This window comes from Carettochelys insculpta, chromosome 25 (genome assembly GCF_033958435.1).
Source record: "Carettochelys insculpta isolate YL-2023 chromosome 25, ASM3395843v1, whole genome shotgun sequence".
Taxonomy (NCBI): Eukaryota; Metazoa; Chordata; order Testudines; family Carettochelyidae; genus Carettochelys; species Carettochelys insculpta.
This window is the reverse complement of record NC_134161.1, coordinates 4,317,897-4,343,220: the sequence shown is the minus strand read 5'-3', so window position 1 is coordinate 4,343,220 and position 25,324 is coordinate 4,317,897. Positions and strand designations below refer to the sequence as shown.

At 52.7% G+C, this 25,324-nt stretch overlaps 1 protein-coding gene across 1 annotated transcript; it reads right to left on the bottom strand.

Annotated features, from left to right (window-relative positions):
• Nucleotides 1-1,572: 1,572 nt before the first annotated feature.
• Nucleotides 1,573-23,702, bottom strand: LOC142001648 (G protein-activated inward rectifier potassium channel 4-like). Its single transcript, XM_074977108.1, has 6 exons — nt 23,528-23,702; nt 22,178-22,325; nt 19,220-19,464; nt 11,065-11,338; nt 5,024-6,278; nt 1,573-2,841 (listed from the first exon to the last, which is right to left on the bottom strand). The coding sequence occupies exons 4-6, from the start codon at nt 11,278-11,280 to the stop codon at nt 2,477-2,479; spliced, it is 1,836 nt and encodes a 611-aa protein (XP_074833209.1). The 5' UTR covers nt 11,281-11,338; nt 19,220-19,464; nt 22,178-22,325; nt 23,528-23,702; the 3' UTR covers nt 1,573-2,476.
• Between the last annotated feature and the right edge of the window lie 1,622 nt (nt 23,703-25,324).

Genomic DNA, 25,324 nt, shown 5'->3' with positions numbered 1-25,324 from the left:
ACAGCTGACCGGTGGCTAGAACATTCAGCCTGTAGCTGCATCAGCCTGAAAATTCCTTTCCTGCAGACTTCAGTAGAGTTAAATACTAAAACCAGCTCCAAGTAAACCTGGCATCAGGGAGTGGTAAATAGGGTTCTTTTTGGCTGATTGAGATAATCCTGCCCAGGAACATATGACTCAGATAATACCCTTTGCAATCACTGCTTTTATGGAATAATGGCAAAGGAAACAGATTAACCCACTTCCCCTTCTCTGTTATGCAATTGCAGGGTGTGCACAAGAGCAGCTGTCCAATTGGCTCAGCATTTCTGCTTCTGCAAGGGATGCAGGAGATGTATAGTGTTAATCTGTACATCTGCCTATCACCCTGCTGTAATTACCAGACCTACCATGTGTCTCAGACAGTACAGGCAAGCCTTCCAATACAGCTTGGAGGAGGGGAAAATGCTTCAGGTTACAGTCAGGATCTCTCTCATTTGCTTTGATTGTATAAGCTTTTATCACATACCTATATTCTCTCCTTGACCATTCATTAAATACCTGGCAGTAGGTTATCGCCCATCCCTCTATCCTAGTCTGATGCTCACAACTACTGTGTGTATACGCTAATCCCAGCTAAATAATGCAGTTTACAGGTCTTGCTGCAAAGAAATGCTCAGTTCCTTTCAGTCAGGAAGTTGGGTATCTGCTGACCTCCCTTGTTGGCTTTGTAGGTTGGGGCTGAACAGTTAGGCTATATTTTCCATCATCTTTAATGATCTAAGGCACAGGCCCATGACTGCTGGAAGGAGCAATATTGATGCATTTCCTCCTTTTTAATTCTGTAGAGGAAGAAAATCTTGTTGCTCTGAATAGATAGGTGCAGGGCAGCAGAGAAACTGGCTAGGCCCCTGGTCTGAGTGGGGCTCTGTGTACAAGGAAGAGGTGGAGTTAGGAGCTTGCCTTCTCCAGGCAGCCTTCAGCACTGCTTTGAGTGTGTCATCTCAGGATACAGTGGTGATTAAAAGGGCCTGGGGCTCTGGCTGCTGCTATTGTGTCAGCTTGGACCTCCAGGCCCTTTGGGGAGACAGGACCATTGTCCCTCCTGACATCAGCAGGTCTGGCTCGTTAGAAACGTTAGCAGCTGCTGCCACTGGATCTTTGAGTTGCTGGAAGTGCTCTTACACACAAGGTTAAGTAGAAGCAAGTTTGCCAAGCTGAGCTGGTTCTATTTGCCAAGAATGCTGCACCATGCAAAGCAGCTGCAGAAGCATTCCCCCATACTCTTCCTGCCACAGCACTGACCTGCAGGTATGTCTCCAGCCTTACTTGAGCCTGCTCTCTTAAACAGGGGAGTGAGGGACAAAGTCCCAACTCCTGAGAGGTTATTTACACACTTAACTGCTGTTAGTTTTGGTGAGAGTAAGGCGCCTGATACTTCTGAGGATCTGGGGTAAGAGTTGCAACAGTATCCCTGTAGTAAAAAGGCTCCACTTCTCCTTCTTAGCCCCCTGCACCAGCCCCGGTCCTCTTGCCTGAAGCAGTGACCATTGCCTGTGCAACTACTGATAGGTGCATTGTGCCTTTATTCACAAGGGTGTCCATGGCAGCAAGAGACTTTAATCACCACCTGAATTGTTTTGTTTTCCATGACCTTAATACAAAAGACTTTGCAAATATAATTCCACTTAGTTGCAGCCAGAGGTGGAGCTACTGATTGTGTGCAAAGCTCAGGAACAGTGGGCAGAGGAGGCAGGGATACACCACAGAGTTCCATATGGCACTGTCAGTATGAGACACTTCCATAGGAGTGCCTGAGCTGTGTCTAAGGGGAGCACCAAACCTGGGTACCTACAGTACATGAAGGACACAGCATGGTGGCAGCCACACCCTCAAGTGACTGACTGAGACATAATTGGAACCAGAGAGGAGGGGTCCCCCCACCCCACAGCATTCCCTGAGGGTGGGATTGCCCCAGTTTTGCATCCTTTTACCTCAAGTTAATATTTTTCTTGTGACCCATGCCCATGGGGTGGGGGCTGGAACCTGAGCTATGCAGTCCCCTGCAGCCTTGGGGCTTGGAAACATGGTCAGTGGGCACAGGCAGTAAACACTCAAACTTTCAGCCCTAGAGGTTTCAAGTTAGAAACCTGGTGCTAATGAACCAGCCAAAGACATCACATGACAGTGGCAGGGAAGGTGATGTGTCCTCCACCCTGAATACCAACAGCTGTTGAGCCCCTTGGCTGCATAGCTTAAGTCCTGGTTCCACCTTGCCTCAGCCTGGAACAGAGCCACAGGATTTCTTTGGGCCACTGGCTCCCTGCATAGCAAAGAGACAAATGCATGTTCAGGATGGCTGGAGAGCAGCAGTACATCTTCCCCCGCTCTTAGCCCTAGGAGGATTTCAGGATGTAAAGTAGCAGCACTCGTCCTTGGGGCAGACAAGTGATCCCCAGTCGGATGTTTCCTGTCACTCTGTGTTGGTGGGGGGAGCTCAGACACTGATCGGGTTTGGGAACTCGGCACTCCTCTCCTCTGTGATGTTGGAGATGCCCAGGCTGGTCAGAATTTCCTCACTGGGACCCTCATCCTGCAGGACATTGTTCAGCTCAGCTGAGAAGCAGGGATGTACCAGCTGGTCCCAGTATAAGCTCAGGGTCGACTGATCCCGATGTTCCGTCTCCTTCAGTTCGTGCATCTCCTTGGCGCTGGCTGCTGGGGTCTGCACCTCAAACGTCTTCTCAAACCTGCTGTAGTCTGCCCGAAAGGCTCCTTTCTCCAGGGTCATGCAGGGCTCAAAGCGGTATCCCCAAAGGATCTCATCCTCCGTGTAAGAAGTCCGAGCTTGACATGTCATCCCTGCAGTGAGAAAGACACACATGCAGTCAGGACCATCAGCTGGGCAGGTTGTACTGCACTGCACGGTTTAAAGGGACACAGCATGGATGTAACCCCACATGCCTCATGACGACTACGGGGTCAGGAGGAAAATTTGCCTGGGGACAGGTTATCCCATAGCTGCAGAGTTTCTTGCACCTTCCTCTGAGCCAACTGGTTAGTGTTAGACACAGGATACTGAACTAGGTTAACCCTGGTCTGCCCAACCTGGCAACTCCTGCATGGCTGCTCAGCCTCGGAAGGGTACAGCTCCTGGGATACTTGACCAGTTACTGATTTGCATGAAATGGATGTTTAAGTTCAGACAAACACACCAGTGGGAGCCAGATAAACATGTATTAGACACTGCTCATCTGACCACCAAAGCTGAGACATTTAACACTAGACTGGACAATAAAATGCTCAATGTACAATAGGAAACCAATCCGATGCTGGCTCCCTGGACTCTGCACTAGCATGTCTACAGAGTCTGATTTCAGGTCAGCAGGGCTTTCTCTTCAATCCAGAACCCCTAGGATTGCTTTCAGACTCTTGTCGATGAACAATTCCTATTTAATCTTCCATTTTCATGCTTATGTTCCCAATGCCTCACCATGAAACTAGGCTAGGATGAACTTTTTCTAGGGAACAATCTTGTGTTGGTCATTGGGAGGAACTAGATCAGTAAGACACTGGGAGAGGTTTTGGAAATGCCTGGTCAATTTTTGCTCCCAGGTTTCCAAGGGTGATTTCCTAACCCCCTGACAGAGGTGGCAAGGAAATAGTTCTGCAAAGGCCCCTGCTAGAGAAGTTTTATCCCCGGGCTTTACTGCAATACTTGTGAAGCACCAATATTTTTGCCTTTAGAATGGGGTAGACTGCTTCATAAGGTGGCAAGATTTTCCTAAATTTCCCCTCTTCAGAGGAGACATCCAGGTCACTATCACCCTTCCTCCATCTCATACAAATTTGAACACCGGATGGAAACTGGCAGCTTGTGCATTTAAATCATCATTTTTCTAACTCTAAGGAAGCCCAGGAGTTAAGGTCCAGCAGAGGGAGCTCACATCAACTGACAAGCTATTCAGCAGCTGGGAGGAGATCAGCAGGGCAGCACAGTCTGAGAAATACAGGGTGCTCCAAGAGAAGCTACAGGAAAGAGTGTAGGGAGAGGTAGAGAGCAGGAAAACAGCCAAAAATCGAGGGTTTTTAAAAGGGAGATGGAAAAATTAAGCAGATGAACGTTTTTTCAATGTTCATTTTTGGTTTGCCCCAAAATGATTTTTTTCAACTTTTCTCAACTGTCAGTGAGCCCACATACCTGGGGCTTGCTCAGCTCCACCCAGAAGGTGAGTGGGCATTTCCTCCCATACCACCTAGAGCTGCATTTTCAGGGCAGGCTCTACCCCAGCTACTCTTTTGCTTGGCCTGTGAAATGGGCCCAAGGCTCTGTAATGTGGGATCCAAGTCTGCCCACCTGCCCCGTGGGGGTGGGGGAAGCAGTTGGTGCCAACAGCTGTCTGGGTGGTTGATTTTGGAAGTCTTTCAAACAAACGAAGTTGGAGTTACCTCAGTGCCCTAAGTAATTAGTCATGGGAACACAGGAACCGAGATACAGCCACATTCATGTCATGCAGCCACCCGCCAGCCTGTAGCAGGGGGACAGACCAGCTACTCAGCCTCGCTGCAAGAGATGAAGGGACCACAGAGTGTGAGGTCTCATTTGCAGAACTAGGTCAGGTGATAGTGTCTGATATGGTGCTGTGGTGGTATGTACTTCCTATTAGGCCAGATCACACTGGCAAGCCCTCAACCCCCCTGTCCCACTTGTCTCTCTGAGGCATCAATGCCCTGGATCAGAACAATGCGTAAATACTAATCTCCCAGATTTCCAACATCACCCCCGCAGCCCAGCTTGAGTGGCAGGGAAGGCTCGTTATTCTGACAGGGGTGCTGAGGACACAGACGGAGGCAGTATGAGAACTGAGCATTGTCATGCCAATGCTGAACCCCGACTCCTGTGGCCAGCCATTGCCTGATCATTTGGCAAAGGAAGGTAAGCCAGTCACCACACCCATGAGTTTGGTAGTATGGAGTAGCACCCGAGCTGGTGGCAAACAACACCTTCTCAAGCCCGCCTGCGTGCCCTCCTGAGAGCGCTCACCTGTGGCTTCCACGATGCCCTCCAGGATCACGATGATCTCAAACTGCTCCCGCTTCAGCGACTCCGCCGTCATTTCCCAGAAGGGGCTGTGGTCATTGATGACGTGGCAGATGATTTGTGGCTCCACCAGGAAAAGCCTGTCCTCTCCCGTGTCGTAGCCCAGGTTCAGCTCCGACTGCTCCAAGGGGATGAACTCCCCTTCCTTTGTTTGTCTGGATTTGATCAGTTTGGCCCTTATTTTTGCATCTACCATGTGGCTGTCCCGGAGGTCTCCGATTCGAAACATCAGGCAGAGTTTCTCATCCCGGTGGGAGATGACGCACTTCTTGCTGAATATTAAGGTCTGGGCGCGCTTCTTGGGCCTGGAGATCTTGACGAACATGCATCCCACCATGAGGGCGTCTATCATGGACCCCACGATGGACTGGGCCATCAGCAAAATGACGCCCTCAGTGCAACTGGCTGTTACAATCCGGGAGCCGTACCCAATGGTCCTCTGACTTTCCACGGAGAAAAGTAAGGCAGAGATGAAACTGTCCACATTCTCGATGCAAGACTTCCACTCCGGGTCTCCTATGTGGCTCATGTCGTCCCGGATCCAGGCATCGAAGTAGTAGATGATGCCAAAAACCAACCAGGTGATGATGTAGCACATCATGAAGACAAAGAGAAACCAGCGGTACTTGAGGTCCACAATGGTGGTGAAAATGTCAGACAGGAACCTCTTCTTTTCCTGGATGTGGCCCAGATTCACCTGGCACTTGCCCATTTTGGTCACGTAGCGTTGCCGCTGATGTTTGTTGGCCAAGCTGAACTGCCGATCATCATCGATGAGCTTGCAGCGCCGGGTCCGAGATTTCTCTGTGGGGGGTGCCGAGACGACGCTCCGGGTGGGTGTTTTCTTCCGTGATGAGTTGGGGATGTTGGGCACACTCAGGGCATGTTGTAGATACCAGTGGGCGTTGGTGTCCCGGAGTGGAGGCAGGGGATCATGGCGTGCTGCCTGACGATACTTGGGCAGCTCCTTGGGGTTGATGGCGATGCTAGGCTGGTGCTTGATGGGTACGACCACCGCTGCACGGATCTGCTCCTCCAAGCTGAGTCTCCTCTGCAGAACTGACCTGTTACTGGGGATGTTTGAGCCATAGGAGTGAGGGAGAAAGTCTGACACCAGGACATTTTTCTTTTCAGCTGCAGGGTCTGTTTGCTGTTGGCTCTCTTCTGTCAGACCTGAAGAGATGACCATCACTTCAGGCTGCAAGGGAAAATGAACCAGTCATGAGAAATGCACCTTAAGCTCTTTGTATGATACAGCACAATGGGGCCCCAATCTCAGCTCGGCCACGATGTGTTATCTTCATAGGCATAATTAGTAATACTGTTACAAGATTGAGTCCGCAGCCCTCACCATGACAGAGTTAAATAAAAGCCTCATCTCGATGATAAAGCCTTTCCCATTCCAATAGCAGCATCTGTGCAGGAACAACCAATGACTGAGGGGGAGGAAGCAAGAGCTAAAGAAGGGAGGAGGGCGGACACTGCATGAATTTTGTATGTAGGGCAAACTCCTTGCAGTCAGATCTTTAATACTTGTACAGCACATAAATATCTCTTAGCCTATCTATCCATTCATCCACCCACCAACCTACCCACACCCACATGCTATCGGCAGCATGCTGTACATTAATAGGTATTGTGCATACAATATGAATGCGGTATATATTAGAGAGATCCATTAGGCAAGTTGGGAAGTTATGCTAACTGAGTATTATTTTCTCTCTACAGTTCTATTCACCCATGATAACAGTCAGTTTTGGCATTAAAAAATAGGAAGCCCATCAAGACGATCACATGTGAATGGTGTGTCCCAGCTGGTTTTGAACATAGTATCCAAAGCAGAGGTAAGAAAAGCATAGAATAAAAAGAAGAAAGACAATTACCTATTCTCCATAACTGGTGTTCTTCGAGAGGCATTGCTCACATTCATTCAGCCTAGGTGTGTGCTCTAGCGACACGTAGCATTGCCAGAAGATTTTTCCATTAGTACCCGTGGGGGAACGAGCTCGGGTGCCCTCTGGAGTGGTGCGCATACGCATATGCATATATAGAGAGCACCTCCGGGCCCGCTCCACATTCGGTGGGGAAGGAGGGTGGTACGTTGAATGGGCGTGAGCGATACGTCTCAAAGATCACTAGTTATGGAAACAGGTTACACTTTTTGGGGTGCTGCGACAGGTGACCGTGTCCCAGGTGGCTTTACCACTCCACAACCGGGTGGCCAAGATTGTTCACGCCCTGTGGCAGACTCCTTCCTCTAGTCCCCCCATCTCCAAGCAAGCACAACACAAGTACTTCATCCCTACAAGTACCTTTACTCCAACCCTGCCCCAAATTCCCTGGTGGTGAAGGTTGCCAACCTCCTTCAATGGCAGGGTCAACCCCAAAAAATGAAGACTCAAAGAGGCTCATTTTGTTTGATTGTAAACTTTATTTAGCCTGCAGGTCCAGGTGGCAAATCACCAGCCTTCATAGCCTGTTATGATGTCAACATGTTGCAGGAGATAGTCAAGTTTGAGCCTTGAAGGACCTGGAAGAATTTTGGGCCCTGGGAGAGGACGGTGCCAGGGCAGCTAAAGCAGTGCTCCATGTTGCTGTGGACATAGCAGATGCTGCAACTCGCACGATGGTGCGTCCGTCTTTCATATGAGATGACTATCAGGTTCCTGAGGGGGTCTTGCAAGGCTCCCACATGCAGGGCCTCCTGTTCCCCAACAGGACCTTAATCTGGTCCTCTCCAGATTTAAGGGGCCGCATTTTGACGCCATGGCCATGTGCTCCCTTCTACGCCCATCTTGGAAGGTTGCCTTCCTGGTGGTGATTATGTCAACTAGGAAGGTCTCTGAGTTGTGTGCCTGGACTTCAGAGCTCCCTTCCATTGCCTTCTGTATAGGCTAGGTCCAGCTGTAGGCACAATCCACCTTACTACCTAAGCTGGTCTCAGCCTTCTACGTGGGTCAAGGCATTTTCCTCCCGGACTTCTCCCACAACCTCACGTGACCAACAAGGAGAGGCAGCTGCCCACTCTGGACGTTCATAGAACGCTCTCCTTTTACTCTGACACAACAAAAACGTTCTGTACGTTATCCCAGCTGTTTGCCGCATGCACAGAGAGACTGATGGGCTCCGAATAACTGCCCAGAGGATCTCTAACTGGATAGCCTCCTGCATTTGGATGCGCTACTGCTTGGTGGGTGCTCAGCCGCCCTTGCTTGTCAAGACACATTCGACCGGAGCACAAGCCTCCTCTATGGCCTTCCTCGCCAATGTTCCTGTCCAGATTTGCAAAGCTGCAACATGGCATTCAGTGCAGGCTTTCACTATGCCCAGGTGCAATGAGCCCAAGAAGCAGCAGCCGTGAGAAGAGCCGCGTTGCAGTCGATATGTCCTTAGCTCCTCCATCCACCCGACCTACTGCCTGCTGTCACCTACATTGAATGGACGTGAGCAGGTACTTGAAGAAAAGACACTCCTTCCACCTGAAGAGTAAGACTGGTGGCCACCATCTTGAGGAACTCCTGATAAGCCCATGCATTGACCTGGGGAACCACCAAAGGGATCCCATGCTGGCCTCATCAAGCGAGGAGCAGGCCTGCACAGAGAAGCAGGAGGCGGAGGGCTCTTCAGGGCTCGGGCAGGCAGAAGGCTGCAACTCCAGTTCCAGTTTCACCTGGGGGATGGCAGCCCTCGAAACATTCGGTGCCAGAGGAGGCTGACTGTGCCATCAACAGGCCAGCTACTGAGTGCAGTACTTGGATCAGGATAGAAAACCCCCATGGGTTCCAGGGGCACCATTGGGTTGCGCAGGCCTGCAGCCACTCAGCAGTCTGGGAACCCGTCTGTGGTAGGAACACATCAGGGAAGTTGCCTGAGCTGGAGGAACCGAGACCTGATCCGAGGCCCAGCTGATGGAGCGTGTCATGCTGAGAGAGCAGGAGCGAGGGCTGGTATCGGTGCAATACCGTGCACTGGCCGAGGATGCCAACACCCAAGACATGGATGGTTGGTGCAAATGGTCCCCTGGAGAACGTTGACTGCTGGGAGACCTGTGGAATGGACATCAGTGGCCAGCAGATTCACTGTGAGAGTGGTGCTGATCTCCAGTGGAGTGGTGCTGCTTTGCAGAACAGGACTGCTGACCCATACGCTACTCCTGGACGTGTTGTGGGGAAGCCGGTGGTGGGGAACAGTGCTCGGGTGCCAGCAACCTGTCCTGCACAATGTTCAAACCATGATGAGCACCAGGCCACAGTATGTCCTCCGTGCCGGGGGCGCATGTCTCTGGAGATCTGTGCCTCACTCCCAGAGAGCCTCCCTTTGTGGGACCACACTGGGCTGCGACCTCTGCAGCCGAACCCACGTGGAGATGAAGCATTACATGTCCCCCTCAAGAGGGCGCAGTCTCTCTGCGGAGACCAGGGCAGTGCCTGGGTAGGCTTCTCTTTTTGGCAGCGTCCTGCGATTCCAGGTGGGGCGTCACTGGCATCAACAGGATGTCCTGGGTCCCCTGCAGGGCCTCCTGCATCAACGGCATAGGGAGCTATCTGACCCACTCCGTGGGGGAGTGAGAAGGACAGCTTTGCTCCTAAGGGGCTTCAGAGGCCAGCATCTTGGTCTTATCCTCCTTGGGCCCTGGCAATCTGCTGCAGCCCTGCCTTGGGTTGCACGATGCTAAAGAACAGGAGCTCGCTGCAGAGTCCAACCAGTCACGCACCAGAGCCGAGGTGGATTCCATTCGGAGAGCTTGTAGACCAATGTCCCTTTCATTTTTGGTGCAAGGCTTAAGCAATTTGCAAATGCGGCACTGACCAGTAACGTGCCTCTCCTAGGCACCACAAACATTTGCAGTAGGGGTTGCTCCCTGTCATGGGCCAATTGCAACAGCAATGCGACTTGAAGCCCAGAGAACAGGGCCTGCCCCAACCTGAGGTTAAATCTCTATGGGACCAAACACTAACTAAGAACAGTAAACGAACCTGTAACAATAGCAACTATTTACAGGGAAAACAGAGTCCAACAAAGTGCAAAAAGGAGTGACAGCTAATGCCGAGACGAGCAAGTTCCAAGCACCGTCACTGGTGGCAAGAAGGGACTGAGGGTGTCCCCAGATATGCCCTCTGCAGTGCCGCATGCGCACCGCACTCCAGGGGGTGCCTCAGCCAGTTTCCCCTATGGATGCTGCTAAGGGAACAATATTCCCATAATGGTGCATGGGGTGAGCACACACACCTACGTTGAATGGACATGAGCAAACACGCGAAGAAGTAATCTAAGGAGGGACTGCCACTTGGTTGGTTAGATGGGCAGAAAACTTTGTAACCTGTAAAATCACACTGTGGATACTACCGACAAACACATTTGCCTGCAGCACATGTTTTGCGAGAAAAGACTTACTTTCAGGAAGGAGCGCATGTACCTCTCCTTGTTGCCTTGTACTGCTTTGCCTCGAGCCAAGAAATTTGGTTTGGTTACGTGGTCCTTGAACATTTTCAAGAACGAACCACAAGTGCAGTCAAACGACTGCACCTATAGTCAATATACCACGGCTGCAGCCAATCTTGTTTGCATGGCGCCCTTCAGCCAAAGGGTTTTGCAAACATCTGTACCTATATAGCATTGCTGAAAGGCAGCCACTGCTGGAGAGCAACCCGGTGGCCATTTTCCAGCTGCCAAATGACACAGGACAGGAAGTGCAGAAGAGTCCTGGGTCGAGGTGACACTGTGATGAGGGAGTTCGGGGGTAAAGCGAGCAAGGCAGAATGGAATCGCCCCTCAGCTGTGGCAAAAACCTTTCAGCGAGAGGAGCTGGGGAGAGCCCCAGGCCAGGGCTGTCCCACTGTCTGCCTTCTTAGCTATATGGGTACAGGGATGACAGGACTCAGCAGGGTTGCTGCAGGAGAAGCTGTGGGCTTTCCAGGCAGAGCTGCCTGTCCAACGGAGGGGCCCAGCCTCGCCAAGCCCTTTACCATTGGAAGCTACCTTACCTTCTGAGGGAAGGTGCCGTATCTGCTGCTGTCTGTCGGGGGCCGGGGCAGGTAGGCAAGCATGTGCTTGGCGGTGGGAGTCTGCACAGGGGGGATTGAGTTCCTCCGGCTCCGAGGTTCCTCGTACTTCAGCCGGCAGCCACCGATGTTGTTGTGGACGCACAGCCCGTTGTCCTGCTGCAGCTCCATGCTGCTGCTGGCCACAGGCAGCACCATGGCTGGTCTGGGTGGGTGGAGCTACCCCAGGGCTTTGCACCTTCTCCAGTGGGAAATCCTGCCATGAGAGAGAAGAAGCAGGGGTGGGGCTTATTTTAACCAGCAAGTGAAGGAGTTCAGTGCTCACTATCAATGGGGTCCTTATTCCAGAACATGGATCCCAGTCAGATTCTTCTGCCTGCCTCTTGGGTAGAAGGCAGCCTGGCTGGGTTGGCAGAGTCCAGATGGTCACCTCTGAACATGGCTTAGTGTTGCAGAGACACTCGTCCTGCTGACTAGAGCTGGGTGCACTGAGCGGGTGTACCAAAGGCTGTCCCCAGTGCCAGGAGGCACCCTGCTCTCAGACAGACTGCAGAGAAGCCCCCAAACTTGTCGCAGCTGTATAGTTCCCGAACCCAGTATTGCTGAGGTGGGAGGGAAGTTCAGATGATCTGTCTGTCTCAAGCTATCTGCTTCTGTAACTCTTGTCACTGCAGCATCCAAGTGCGTCCCAGACATCAGTGGCTTTATCTGCTGAGAGAGAGGGAAGGAGCGTGATCTCCATTTTGCAGATTGAACAAGAAGTCTTGGGGCACCTTACAGACTAACAGATATTTTGGAACCTAAGACATAAGCTTTTGTGGGCAAAGAATCGCTTTGTCAGACGAAGCGGGTCCTTGCCCACAAAAGCTTATGCTCCAAAATATCTGTTAGCCTGTAAGGGGTCTCAGGCGTTCTTGCTGTTTTTGAAGATACAGACTAACATGGCTACCTCTCTGATATTTTGCAGATTGGGAACGGAGACCTAGAGAGAATAAGTGATTTGCCCATGGTCACAAAGGGAGCATGTGGAAGATCTGGGACATGAATCCCTGAGTTCTAAGTGCTAACACCACAGTCCCTTGTAGCCCTCCTCATGATCGGTTGGAGATTGCTGAATCCCCCCCCTATAATCACTAAAGAGATAACAACAAGCCTACCCTGAGACACCTTAGGGGGCCTGATTTTCAGAGCGAAGGCAGCCCTCACCACTTTTTGAAAAACCGGCAACAGAGCGGCTAGGTGGCTCGCCTGAAGTCACACAAGAACAAGGATAGGAACCCAGGTGTTCAGGCGAATGCCCTAACAACCTCTTCCTCTCTAAGGGAAACAGCTACAGCCAGCCTCAGGGCAGGCCTCGCCTGGAGAGATCTGCACCAATGGAATGCTATTGCTGTAGTTCTTCCAGCGTAGAATGGTAATGGAGACGCTTTGGCTGAGTCTACTGGGGGGTGGGGGAGAGGGACAGGTCAACCTGTCTACATCACACAGGGCACATCCCTTCTCACAATCCCAAGCAAGACAACAAGGCTGAGCCAAGTTTTCAGTGTACACCAGGCCTCAGGCTCTTACGCTGCAAATCCCAGAACAACAAAACACAACAGCACGTCTCCAAGCCCTGTTCAATGGGCGCGGGCACTGGCTCCAGGGCTGAAAAAAGCCGTGCAGGCAGGGGCTGGCATTTAGGCAAGGAAAGCAACAAGGGCAGAAGCAACCAGAGCCCAGACTAGCTCCAGTCCAAGTGTCTGCGCTGCTATGGTTAGCCCCATAACGGGAGCCCAGGAAGTCCAAGCCAGTTGACTTGGACTCTTGCTGCTGTGTATCCTTTTTGGCAGTGTTGATGTAGGTGCCCGACCCTCTTTTGAAAACGGGACCTAAATGACTCTGTTCTTTAGATCTTTTGGCAAACATTGCCCCGGGCCTTATCCCACCAACACTGGAGTCCAGTCTCTCTGAGTGAGGTGCCCTGACACTCCCCCTCACCTTCCTCTGCACATGTGCTAAGGCCACAGAGCTAAAGCTCCCCAGCGGTTCACCCCACTTGCAGCCATTAACAACATAGCATCTGTCCCCAGCTCTGAAGCAGGAAGCCAAGCTCCAGATGAACTGTAGACTTTTCATTTGCACAGAGGCAGCACCTTGCGCAAGATTCAGACACAATCTGGGTGGGAGGAGAGAGGGAGGGGGACACAATGCGGGGCTGGGAAGTGGATTAACAAAGCAAGACACAAATCCCCAGTAAATCAGTCCCCTGGGCTTATCATTCTGCATGATTGCTTCAGTGGAGGCGGGGCGGAAAGGGACAGGCCCTTCCCTAATGACTGCCCCTCTATTTGCCCAAAGCCACAGGTTAAATAAAGAAGGGTTTCATTGATAGAAAATGGACCTCTAAGCCCCCTTGCCAGCTTCCTGACGTCAATAGAACGAGAGTGCTTTATCTCAAGATTGTGTTTCACTGGCTCCAAAAAGTTGTGTTTATTTTACTGGAGGTTTTCATAGAAAGGGAAGCTGGAGGCAGCCCAAACTGTTACTTACAAGTACAAACAGTCCCAAGGAGAGCCAGAAGAATGTCACAGTGGCAGGTCACAATGGCTTTGGCACTTGGTTCTGGGTGAGAACTACAGGGTTTGCTTACATTTCCTCCTACCTGAAAGCCAGCCAGCTACTGAAGCAGGTTTGCTAGAACCAGGGGGTAAAGCCATTTAAAACCCAGATCCACCGCACATGGAATGTAGCTCAGCAGTTCTCAACATCCTCTGTCTATGGCTCACAGACGGCTCTCATTACCCAGCACTTCACCACCTTTAAGGGGTGAGCCCAAGAGGCACCACACCCCTGGGAGGTAGTCAGTGCTATTATTCCCATTTTAATAATGGGACAGCGAGGGACAGAAAGACCAAGAGACTCACCCTGTACAGAGGGGAAGCCAGCCAGGATCCTTGATCAGGGCCTCTATTTGCTTCCTTGGAACAAATAATAAAATAATCCTAACTATTGCTAGGAGCAATAAAAACACTTAGCAGTAACGCCACCGTGGAACCAGCAGAGCTCTCTATAGGGTGCTTACAAAATGGAGTTACAATGTTTGCTAATTGTCGAGAGCGTGAGTACTTCAAGCCTCCCCGAAACCCCATTTCCGACACCCCCGTCACTGCCAGATGTGCAGGATCGGGTAGGACTATGCAGGGAGTTCTGCCGGAAGCCCTCAAACTTATAGGGGGGAGGTTTTCAGTGTGATACCAGATGACTAAGCCAATTACATGACAATAGCATTGCACAGACTCAAAGGGGGCAGTGACTCACTGCCTGGGTGCTTACTGCATCCTACCATGGCAAGCTGGCCTTCTCCAGGAGCTGCTCTTGGGTCTGCCAGAGCGGGCAGAGCCTCAGGATAGGTAGTGTGGCCCAGGGCTCACCCCGTTTTGATTCTAGTCAGTAACCCAATTCCCCCGTCACCGTTCACAGGCACAGCCCAAAGGCAGAGCACTCGCACACGGCAGCGATGGGCTCTGACGTGCAAACCGAGCCGGAAAGCGCTGGGTGCAGCTATAATGGTGCAGAGCACAGCTGAATATCAAGGTCCTTTGGGACAGGTATTTTACCTCAGAAATAATTGTCACCCTGAACTACTTTCCTCTCCCTGGCCACAGCGACCAGCTAAGACCAGACAAGTGCACGTATATCTCACAGATCACTGGGAAAGCTGTCTCATCTGACTTGCAGTGCCAGGGAAGCGATTGTCTTGCAGAAAATGCAGCCTATAGGGCTGTTGTAGACAACAGTGTGGCTTGATGGCTCCATGAGGCAGGAAACCTCAATTCTTCCTCTGCCAGTGACCTGGGACCAATCCCTTCACCTCTCTGTGACTGTTTTCCCTGTCTCCTTTAGTCTATTTAGACTGTAAGCTCTTCAGATAAGGGAGTATTCCTGGTTATCTATTTTATACCACACCTAACTTATCAGGCCTTTGAGGTGCTGCATGTCCAAGGCCTTGTCTGGGCAAACACACAGGGTGTCGCATGCTGGCCTGCTGTGTGCTAGAGGGCCACGTGAACCCTGCCATCACACACTAACTCTTCCTGCTTTGACCTGCTCCCTTTCCAACGCACACTCGGGGGCTGCTAGTGCATGGCAGCAGCCTCCGCAGAGACCGTGCATGGCAGGTGAGAGCTCGGGACGCTGGCACCCAGCTTGCAGACCCTTCATCCAGGCAAGCCTCAAGCCATGGCGCTCAGCCGGGAGAGGATTACAGCTCGCACAGCGTTATCCGTTTTAAATTTCACTTGCGCACACAAGCAGGTCAATGACCTGTAAAACTCAGCAGGGACTCGGAACTACACGGACCCATGTTGTCTCCCTTGAGAGAGTCCACCACATCCCTGACAGAGCTCTGAGCACCATGCCATTCCTGGTTTAACCTCCCTGATGCACCCCGGCACTGAGGCTATGAAACGCCGGTTGGTGCGACTCTCCTGCTTCACACTGGTGTGCTACCCGCTCACCGAGGGGAGATCAGGAGACACACGCGAGGCTCATGTGGCGGACGTCTCTACAGGGCAAAGCGGTGCGAGGGGACAAAATCCCAGATGGAAATCCAGCTTCCTTGTTCCTATCGCTCCACGCCTGGACAGCCCCTGGCCCAGCTCCCAACAGCACCTCAGGCGTTGAAGATTTGCCACCTTGTGTTTAAAAGCTGGCCTTGGTTGGGGAGTGGCCTCCCCTCGGCCAAGCCCCCTGGAGCCCAGCTGCGCTGGGACGCTCTCTTCACCCCACTCGCTGAGAGAAGAGCGAGCTCAGTGCAGGTTCCCCCTCCTGCATCCATCAGTCCTGGCTGCAAAGCAACACTCACCCGACCCAGTTTAGGCTCGAGAAGGTGAGCTGGTAGCTCCAATACGCTCACCCCCACATCTCTGTGTGCTGCCCCATAGGCCGTCTACCCGAGAATTGTCACCTCAGCATTGTGGTTCAAATCCAACAGGCCATGGCCGGGGGAAGGGCAATCTGCACCGCACAGCGCCAATAAACTCCCGCTCCTCTCTTCCACACTCAGCTCAGCTGTGTCAGATTTAATCCCAGGGAGGTGGATATTATCCAATGCCAAGTTCCTGAAAATCCACCCTGGAAAGTGAGAGAGTGAAACGGCAATCCGTGCTCTAGTGGGATAGGGGCTGGGCTGTATCCTCAATTGCGCCCACCAACGGGCAGGGCAAAGAGGGCAGCTGCCCTGGGGCCTGGCGATTCAAAGGCGCCCAGAGCTCCTGGCTGCTGTGGTTCCCGCTCCTTCTGCCCATGGCCCCGCACCTTCCAGTGTGAAGAGATGACACCCTGCCCACATCCCTTGCCCCGGGACCCACAGAAGCTGTTGGGCCTCCTGCCCCCAACATTAGCTGGTTGGTCTACAGTGCCCCAAACCAGTCACCACCATGATCGGCTTCAGATCCAAAGAGAAGAACTGCAGAGCAAAGAAGCACAGAGACCCTATGCTGAGCGTCACAGAGGCTGGGCATCCGGTCTTTAGACGGTCCCCTCCAGCTCTCCGTGATGTGTTTGTAGCCATGTTGGCCCCAGGATCTCGGAGAGACAAGGTGGCTCAGTGTCTTTACTGGATCACCTTCTGTTAGTGGAAGAGACAAGCTTCTGAGATGAGACGGAGCTGAGAGAGAGCTCTGTACAGCTCAAGACTGATAGCCTGTCTCCTCCCTGAAGGGTTATCCTGCCTCCTGAGAGCTGTCCTTACACACCGCCACTTGGCAGTAGTGCTTTATGTGCACCATGCAGTAACTTAGCAAGTAGTTCCATAATGGAAAATGGTCTACCCAGCTCTGTCTTATATTCAGTGGTCAGTACCAGCAAACCCCATGGAGAAAAGCTTTCATGTTCCCAACTACTGTCTAAGGTACATATGTAGCACCCATTAAGATCTGGACCTATTACAGATATTAATAACACCCTTGTACGGATGGGAAGTGTTGTTATACCTATTTTACAGATGGGAAAATGAGCCCGTGGGAGATTAAGTGACTTACCCAAGGTCACAAAGGAAGTCTGTGCAGGACAGACAATTGGGCCTGGCTCGCCCCCTCTAAAGTGGGCCATCTTTCTTTTAAGCTGCTGATCTGTTTATGCCCTGAAGCATGAGGATTCTAAGTCCCTGTACATTTCTATCCCAGCTAGGGGCAGATTTCCTGTGAGTTTCTATTCAACAATCCTCCATGAGTCAGAGTCACCCCACTTCTGGAAACCCAGGACTGATTGGGAGCTGGGTTTGTTTTCTCTACAGCCACATTCTGTCATTCCTATGAGGGTGAACTGGGCCCAAATGTATTTTTGGAGAAGGGATCAAGGTCACATGTAACAAGGGACATGAGATGCAGTATTTCAGTCTTGGTAAGAAAGGAAGAAACTGTCTCCCCCTCGGCTTGGCCTGTACTTTAAGTTGCTACTTAGGGAAGTCCCAGCAGGAGCTACAACCAGGTTCTAACTACAGCCGCTACTGTAGTGGCTCCCAAACTTTTCGGCATCATGCCCCCCTTTTAATTTCTGAGAAACCCTCATGTCCCGGCACCTCTTCTTTACCATCATCCAACCCCCTTTTAACAAAAACTTTAATTCATAATGTAAAATAAACACAAAAGCTTGATATAAAAATGTTATTTAAAATTACAAATAAGCACAGATGATTTTTCTTTGCCCCTTTCGGGTGCCTGGTACAGCCCCAGCTGGCCAGCTGCCTGAGCCCATGCCAGCCTCCAGAGCTGCCCGCGTCAGCCACCCCCTCGCCCGAGACCTGCACTGCCAGAGCTGCCAGCCCGAACCCCACACCGCCTGGACCAGCCACCTGCTCGCCTGCCAGCCACCGGGGCCATCCATCCACCTGCCCACTAGCTGCCCAAACCCCACGCTGCCAGGACCATCTACTTGCCCACCAGCCACCCTCTCCAGCCACAGGCCAGCCAACTGCGCTGCCTGCCCAAGGCCCACGCTGCTGGGGCCAGCCACCCAAGCCCTGCTCTGCCAGGGCTAGCTGCCTGAGCCCCACACTTACCGCAAGCTGGCTGTCTGCCCGAGCCCTGCAAGCCACCCAGCTGAGCCCCTCTCCTGCACTCCCACAAAGCCAGGCACCCCCAAACCCCCCTCTAACACCATCTCTCTCCTCCTCCCCTGCAACCCACACTCAGTCTCATTTGCAGCAGGCAGCTCGCTCCACGTGGGTCTTTGCCGGCTGCTTGCTTTTAATAGCGGCTGCGCCAGGTCGCTCACGTAAAATGGCAGGGGCTGAGAGCCGGAAGCAAAGGCCGGATCTTTCTTCAGGTGTGGGGTATGATGGCACCGGGGGTCAGGGTTGCCTTGTGCACCGGCCCCTGCCCCCGGAATTTCTTCACGCATCGCCAGTTTGGGAAACCATGTGCCAATGCAATTGCCGAATATCCCCCCCCGTGCGCCTGGCCCAAAGCAGCAGGCTCCATTCAGACCTTGGTCTTGCCCACTGTGCACCAAACTAAGCAGTGAGTTACAAATGGCTTGGGACTAAGCCAGGTTCACCAGCTTGCAAAGTACTTCAGAGGCACAAGGACAGCGCCCTGAGAGCTCCCCGAGCTGTGTCCTACCAAGACTTGGCTGGGTTTATAGGGAGGTGTCCCACACTGCAGCCCATGGGATCCAGGCACTCAGATAGTCCAGGGAAACAGTGCTACATGTAGCAATGGACAAAGAGGGGGACTTTTTGGTTTGGGCCTCAGATAGCATGAGTGGGGTTCTCTGTCCAGGCAGCCGCACTTTAGCCTCAACCCACATCCCTCCAGGACACGACCCAGCACTGCCGAGCGAAACCACGGACACTGGCACCTGATAAGGGCCTTGCAAACCACTCTGTCCCACCTAGCAGGCTCCCCTCCTATGCATCAGCGTCCTCTGAGCTACACTTGACACCCCTTCCCCAGACTCCCCCCGCAGAACAGAGTAACACTGCAGATCTGCTGGAGTTTTCATAACCGAGGTCAGCTCAGACATCCATTCCGGCACCTTCCACTTGGGACAAATCCCACCGGACTGGCATGAGCCAAGAGAAGCCCTTTGGGAACCATGCAGTAGCAGCTCAGAGCCCACAGCCTGCAGACTTCCTGGGGAACAGGGCACCTACCTCATCTTTTCAGCTGAGTGCCCTGCCAGGGCAGGAACAGGTGAGCCCAAGATGTGCAACCCTGTTCCTTCCAGACGGCTCTCCTGCTCAGTTTCTCCACTCAATCCAGAGTTTGGTCACTGGGCCAGAGCCAGCCTAGGGTTCAGGATCCCATCCACCTCCACGTATCTTCCCATCATTTCTGGATGCAAATCCCTTCGCAGCGGGCAGCGTAAGGGAGCTCGGCATCCGCTTCCAATCCCGTTCTGGGAGAAGAAGGTCACCCGTTAATCTGTCTCAATGACATGCAGAATTACCTCAAGATGATTTAACCAGGAAGGCTTGGGCCAGGAGGAGACCTGCTGCCTGGGAGATGCCAGAGCCTGCAGGGTTAATCGCCCCATGCTTCCAGCATGTGCAGCAAACAGAAGGGGCTGCCACTGCCCCTGAGGAAAAGGTTAGCTAACCCTCTTCCACCCCCCTCCAAGAAACAAGTCATGTGTTTCCCAGCACCCTGCTGATGCACAGCTGACAGAGACAAGAGGGCTTCTGGCTAAAGCACTTGGAGACAGGACTTCTCGGTTCAACTTCTGGGGTGCTGTTTATTATGTAGGTTTTGTGCTGTGATAGCACCTACTACGACTAGGTGTGCTGCACACACCTGTGGGATTATACTCTCTACCCTTCATTTCCCCAGCTGTGAACAGTGGGATTAAACCACCCAGCAGGACTGCAGAGCTCCTTCTCGGCTGGGAAGTGCCACAAAGGGGCAGGGACAGGTGGGGAAAGAACCCCTGGGGAGGGGCTACAGGTTCAGCTCCGGCATGTCTGGGGATTCCCCACGCAGCTCTTGCGTTCCCTGAAGGGAGCACGACATACTGTCTAGCAACTGGATTCGCTGGCTAGGCTAGGCGCCTCCATGGTGCTGGCTGCTGTGCAGGTGCGCACATCCAGAGGAGGGGTCAGTCTCCGCCCCACAAAGCGGCAAGGGGGCGTAACAAGCCGCAGTCAGAGCAGGTAGCGGGCCAGAGCTGCCCCAGTATGTGGCCTAACCACATGTGTCGCTAGGGCAGGGCCCTGGCCTGCTGGGAAAGGACTAGAAGGGATTTCCCAGCTCTAAGACGGAGTTCCCCAAAGGAGATTTTCCCTACTCTGACATTCAGAGGCTTACCCATCACCCGCTATCCCCCCCTCTGTCTTTGAGTGAGAGGTGCCAGCTGCTGCTAGGAAACACAACACAACCCCTCAGTGCCCCGCTAATACCAGCACTCACCTGGGGCATACACAGAGAACTGACATCTTATGACTTCCATTGTACCACATGATTGCTTAAGATAGGCCGGTCCAGCGACTTGACTAATGACCCCGGATCTAAACCGAATGCGTTGTGTTCGCTGGCAATGGCTAAACAGCTTGTAGCCTACCAGTATCATCTCCATGCAGTGTAAGCTTACCCCGGCTGTTAAAAGTAGCCAGAGGCTACATTTAAACCTACTTCCCCACAGAGCGCAGGTTAAAAATAGCACAGGTAGCATCCCAGTTAAAATAGCCGCTTAAGCAGTGCCTTAAATAGCTCGAGGGCTATTAATACAGCACAATTTAATTTCACTTAGTAACTTTCAGCCAGAGTTCAAGTCAACAATCAGACAGCAGATTCAGTCTGAATTTACAGGTCAGTATGGAAGACAAGAGTTTCCTCCTGGTTAATACCTTCGCGGTAAGGTTTAAACCTACACTCCCAAAGAAGAGTCTGGAGTCCTGCAATGCACTTTGGGATCATGGGGCTGAAGGGGAGCATGGAAATAAACACCACGCTTCCTAGTAAGTGAGCATTTGGCCACAAGGGACTGGGCCTGGGACGTATGAGCTGGACTCAATGCTCAGTAGATCTGATTTGTCCAGGTCAGTGGTGTCAGCTCAGCAGCCTGTGCGAAGTTAAGTCCTGGTGCGGGTGGCAGATGCCCACATCCAAAACACAGTGGCACGTCTGCGAATCCTGAGCCCAAAAGGGGCCAGGGAGCTCTCACACTAGAGGGATGATTTTGGGTTCGGGATAAGCGATACTAGCAAAGGGATGGGGTAGGACAGCAGTTTGCTCTGCTGCTGCCTGCGCTGAATCTGTCCTATGGGGGCTGAGAGATTGGGTCTCCTGGGCTACCTAGCAGCACTGAAGCGACCCACACTGCGATGCCAGTGGCAAAGGGCAACTTTCAGATCTATCATGGGGACAACTTGCGGGTTGGCTCCCTTTTCAATGAGCCTCTTGCAGAGTCCACAAGGAACCGCTCCCCCTCCCTGTCTGGCATTGCCCCCCATACCGCCCGCCCCCCCACCCACCTGTATTCTGGGCCTCAGAACATGTGCTCTGACCGGAAAAGTTGCCAAATCCAAGCCCAACGGCCCCATGCCAGAAGAGAATGTAGAATTTCCTCCCCACGAGTGAGATCCCAAGTTACACACCACAAACCGGGCACGGGCCCAATGCCGACAGCGCAGCAGGGGCTTAAGAGGGCTGTGGGTTGCTGTGACATCTGTGGGGGAGCACCAGACCAGATCCCTCAGAGCTTGTCCCAGGTGGCTGCTGCAGGTGCTTTTGGAGGAGGGAGCTATCTGGAACTAAGCCGCTTATAATTCCACCCTGGCCAACAACTCCCCTCTTCTTCTTGGATCCCAGTGATCCAGGGCTGCCCCAAGCTCAGAATGGGGGTGGGCTGAACCCCACTGACAGGGAGGTGCCATGGAGCACGAGGACTCTGCCTCTCTCCATTTTTCAGCAAAGCTCAGTCCCAAGAGTCTGCGCCAGCCCCTCTCTGCAGGCATGGGTGGGTGAGCAAGACAAAGAGCCAAGTGTCAACTGCAAATGAAGTGACAGGCAGCCGGGGCTGAAAAATGAAGAGAAACAGGCTTCTCGTGCTTCAGGAGAGTTCTGCAGCACCTCCCACCTCACTGGGGTACGTGCACCCAGCCAGTCCCCTTTACCTCTGCAGGCAGCCGTGGGGAGACGCCCCTGGTGCCGATTTCTCTGCCGGCATTCTTGTGAGCACAAGGGGAGCAGAAGCCATCGCCCAGTGCATCAGTTTGGAGGATTTGCTCGTGAACGTCACAGTTCCGGTGCCTTTGATCTGTTCTGCAAAGAATATAAAAAGAGTGTGAACAGCCCCCTGTGAGGATCCTGACCAAACCTGGAGCCCAAGACACACTGCAGGGGCTGGCAGTAGCACCTGCTCTCAAGGCATGGCGGAGAGACAAGAGTGGAGCTGTTTGCCATGAGCAGAGGCAGAGGAAGGGCCACAATTTCTGAAGCCAGAGGGAACGGTCCCAGGAGACCCCCATTAAGCAGCACCCTCCCTCGGGTATCATGTTTTGTTTGTATGGTCTAAGGAACACCTACAAACTAACTCCCAGCATCACCTCTGGCCACACTCCTTGCATGGCACTGTTCTCTGTAAGCAGAGCACTGGGGCAGCCATCCAGAAGAGATTCGGATGCCTCCCAGCTAATCAGCAGAGTGACCACAGCCACCCCCAGCAGGCAGCCTGTGCTTCTACTCGTGATGCACGTCCGCACAGCTTGGTGCGCATCACAAACTTTATTCTGCCCATGGATGGAAAAAAATCTAAGGGAACCCTGCTGGAGGGGGCCTGAATGCTGCCAGAGCAAAGCTGTCCCTGAGCTTCTAGGCAGCAGCTCCTCCCCTGTCCCAATTCTTTGTGCAGTTCTCATCTTCACTGAGCTCAGCTGCATGGAATGGCCCCCCAGCTGCACAGCATCATGCTGGTCTGACCCTAAGGAGTCCCACAGGGACTGTACTCCCCCAACACATGCTACTGTGCTTCCTGACTCCATCTGTCTGCCCACAAGCCAGGGGAGGCCTGTCTGCAAAGACCCGTCTGTACTCCCTCCTCGATCCCAGCTGCACTCGGCCTTTGGTTGTTGAACCCCGAGAGTGACAAAAGCTGGGCTTTCCTAAAGGGCCTGAGGGGCGTTTGCCTTCCAAATCCAGCTGAAATTCCCCAGGGAGTGGGCAGGTGAGCACCTAACTCCTTTTGGCTCCTTTGACACTCCCTGGCCAGAGCCCTTTCCCCCAAAGGTCAGAGGAAATGGCTCTCCCATGGCTGAGTGCAGCGGGTGGAGGAGCTGCACTTCCCTAAGATGGTTTGTCCTGGCTCCCACAGACACCAGTGGCAGTCTGGACTCGGCTGAGGCACCAGCTAGTCTTCAGGCTGAATGCCTGTGCGCAGCTGGAGCTTGCTGCAGTTTATGGAGTCAGGGCACACCTTACAAGCCAGAAGGAATGCCAAGCTACACACCCCAGAGCTGTCTCCTCACCTCGCTGCGCCCCGCAGAACTGCTTCTCAGCATACAGTGCCGCACGCTGGCCGAGAGCCACCCCACGGGCTCCAAGCTCTCCTCTGACATGACGCCACAGAGGCTGCTGGGAGCCTGGCCGAGGGAGCAGGAAAGCAGCTGCACTGACAATTGAGAACAAACACAGAAAGCGAGAAGAAAGAAACCATTCCAACGAGGTTAGAAAACACGGCTTATTTACCCAAAAGAATGGAGCGAGCAACGGTTCGAACTAAAACAAACACACCCTGATGCACACTTTTTTTTTTCTTAAATTACTTCCCTAGGGAGCAGCCCAAGGGTTTGCACCTGCAGAGCGTCTCAAGGCTCCAGCACAGAGACCTGATGCATAAAGGCAGCGATGCCAGTTGGGAGGCAGGCATCCTCCCTCCCCCGGCTGCCATGGTCCTTCCAAGCCCTTTGCACCGTGCCAAAGCTCACCTGATGGCGGTACTAATTAGCAGTGGCTAGTCTCAGCTGAGACACAGGAGAACTTGGGGCGGACTGTCAGAAAGGTTCTGCTCCCATGTAGCTCCTAAGTAAGTGGCCAGATTGCCTTAGGTGCTTGGCACACTGGGTCCGGGAGGAGGGGCTGATCTCTTCTGATGGTGGCACATGCCAGACACCGAGCGCCTTGGAAAAACCTGATCCCTGGTGCAGGTGCTGAGCCCTTAGAAATCCAATGCAAAGCAGCAGCTAAACAAGCAGAATTTTCCTTTTGGCCTTCCTGCAGCACAAAGGCCTCAGCCTGCAAGAAGCCACATGTTTGCCAACCCACAAAGGGCCCTCCACATCTCAGGGGGGCAGGACCTGAGCAGCAGCCAGTTGCCTCATTGTGCCAAACAGCCCTGGAGCTTCTGTTTTGCTGGTTACGTTCCAGCCACATGTGGATTTTCAGGGCTATATTGACCTCCCACTTCAATACATCGGTGGCTGGAGGGGGAACCCATGCAACCACAAGACCCAAGCTGTAGACGGTCTGAGACCAACCCTTCAAGGGGAATTGGATGGCTTCAGCATCGCCCGCATCACCGCCCTGACAAGGGAGACACAATCATTGACCAGTCTTGCCCCTTAATATCTTTCTCCTTAACAAAGGAGCAGATGAGCGAGAGATTAGTCACTAATCTCCCAATAAAAACAAAATGCTAAAGGCTGGACATTGTGTTCCCTGTGTGTGTCTGTGCATGGAGGAACAGATGGGGAATGACTGTCAACAGAAACTTAAGACCTTCCCGATGACGTATTTCATCATTTTTTTTTTTTTTTTTTAAAAACTGGGTGTTTTGTTCCAACAGCAAAACATGTCCCCTATCCAGGAATTCCTCATTTCTATTCCCATCTCTGCTGCCAACTCCCAGGATACATGTGCACCAAATTGCGTCTTGGTCGCGCTGTCCCTTAAATGGGGATTACAGCACAGACCAGCTCACTGGGATTCTCACGAGGATGAATGCCTGCAAAACATCTTCTGAGGGTGAGGCGTGCCATTAGACTCTAAGTCCAAAGAGGCAGCTGCACTCCACAGAACCATCTGAGATCCCACTGAGAAAGGAGAGAAAGTTGGGGATCCTCAACGTTCAAGTTTCCCCCTCTAGAATGGCCAACGTTGGCTGCCACCTGGTGGGACTATACAAACAGGGCTTGGACAAGTGTTTCTGGTGGCAGGGTGGAAACTTTCAGCTTCTGAAGGAGTGATGGGGGAATGGGTTTCACCACCTCCTGGCGCACAGTCTCAAGCCAGAAGCTATTCATCAGCTGGAGGCATGAAGATGGCCA

What these genes read in the sequence shown, in the direction of transcription:
- LOC142001648 (XM_074977108.1), bottom strand. Translation starts at nt 11,280, where the DNA reads ATGGTGCTGCCTGTGGCCAGCAGCAGCATGGAGCTGCAGCAGGACAAC. An exon ending in ACGGCACCTTCCCTCAGAAG is followed by an intron (nt 6,279 to 11,064) that starts GTAAGGTAGCTT and finishes TTTCCCTTGCAG; the next exon opens with CCTGAAGTGATGGTCATCTC. An exon ending in GGGCATCGTGGAAGCCACAG is followed by an intron (nt 2,842 to 5,023) that starts GTGAGCGCTCTC and finishes TTCTCACTGCAG; the next exon opens with GGATGACATGTCAAGCTCGG.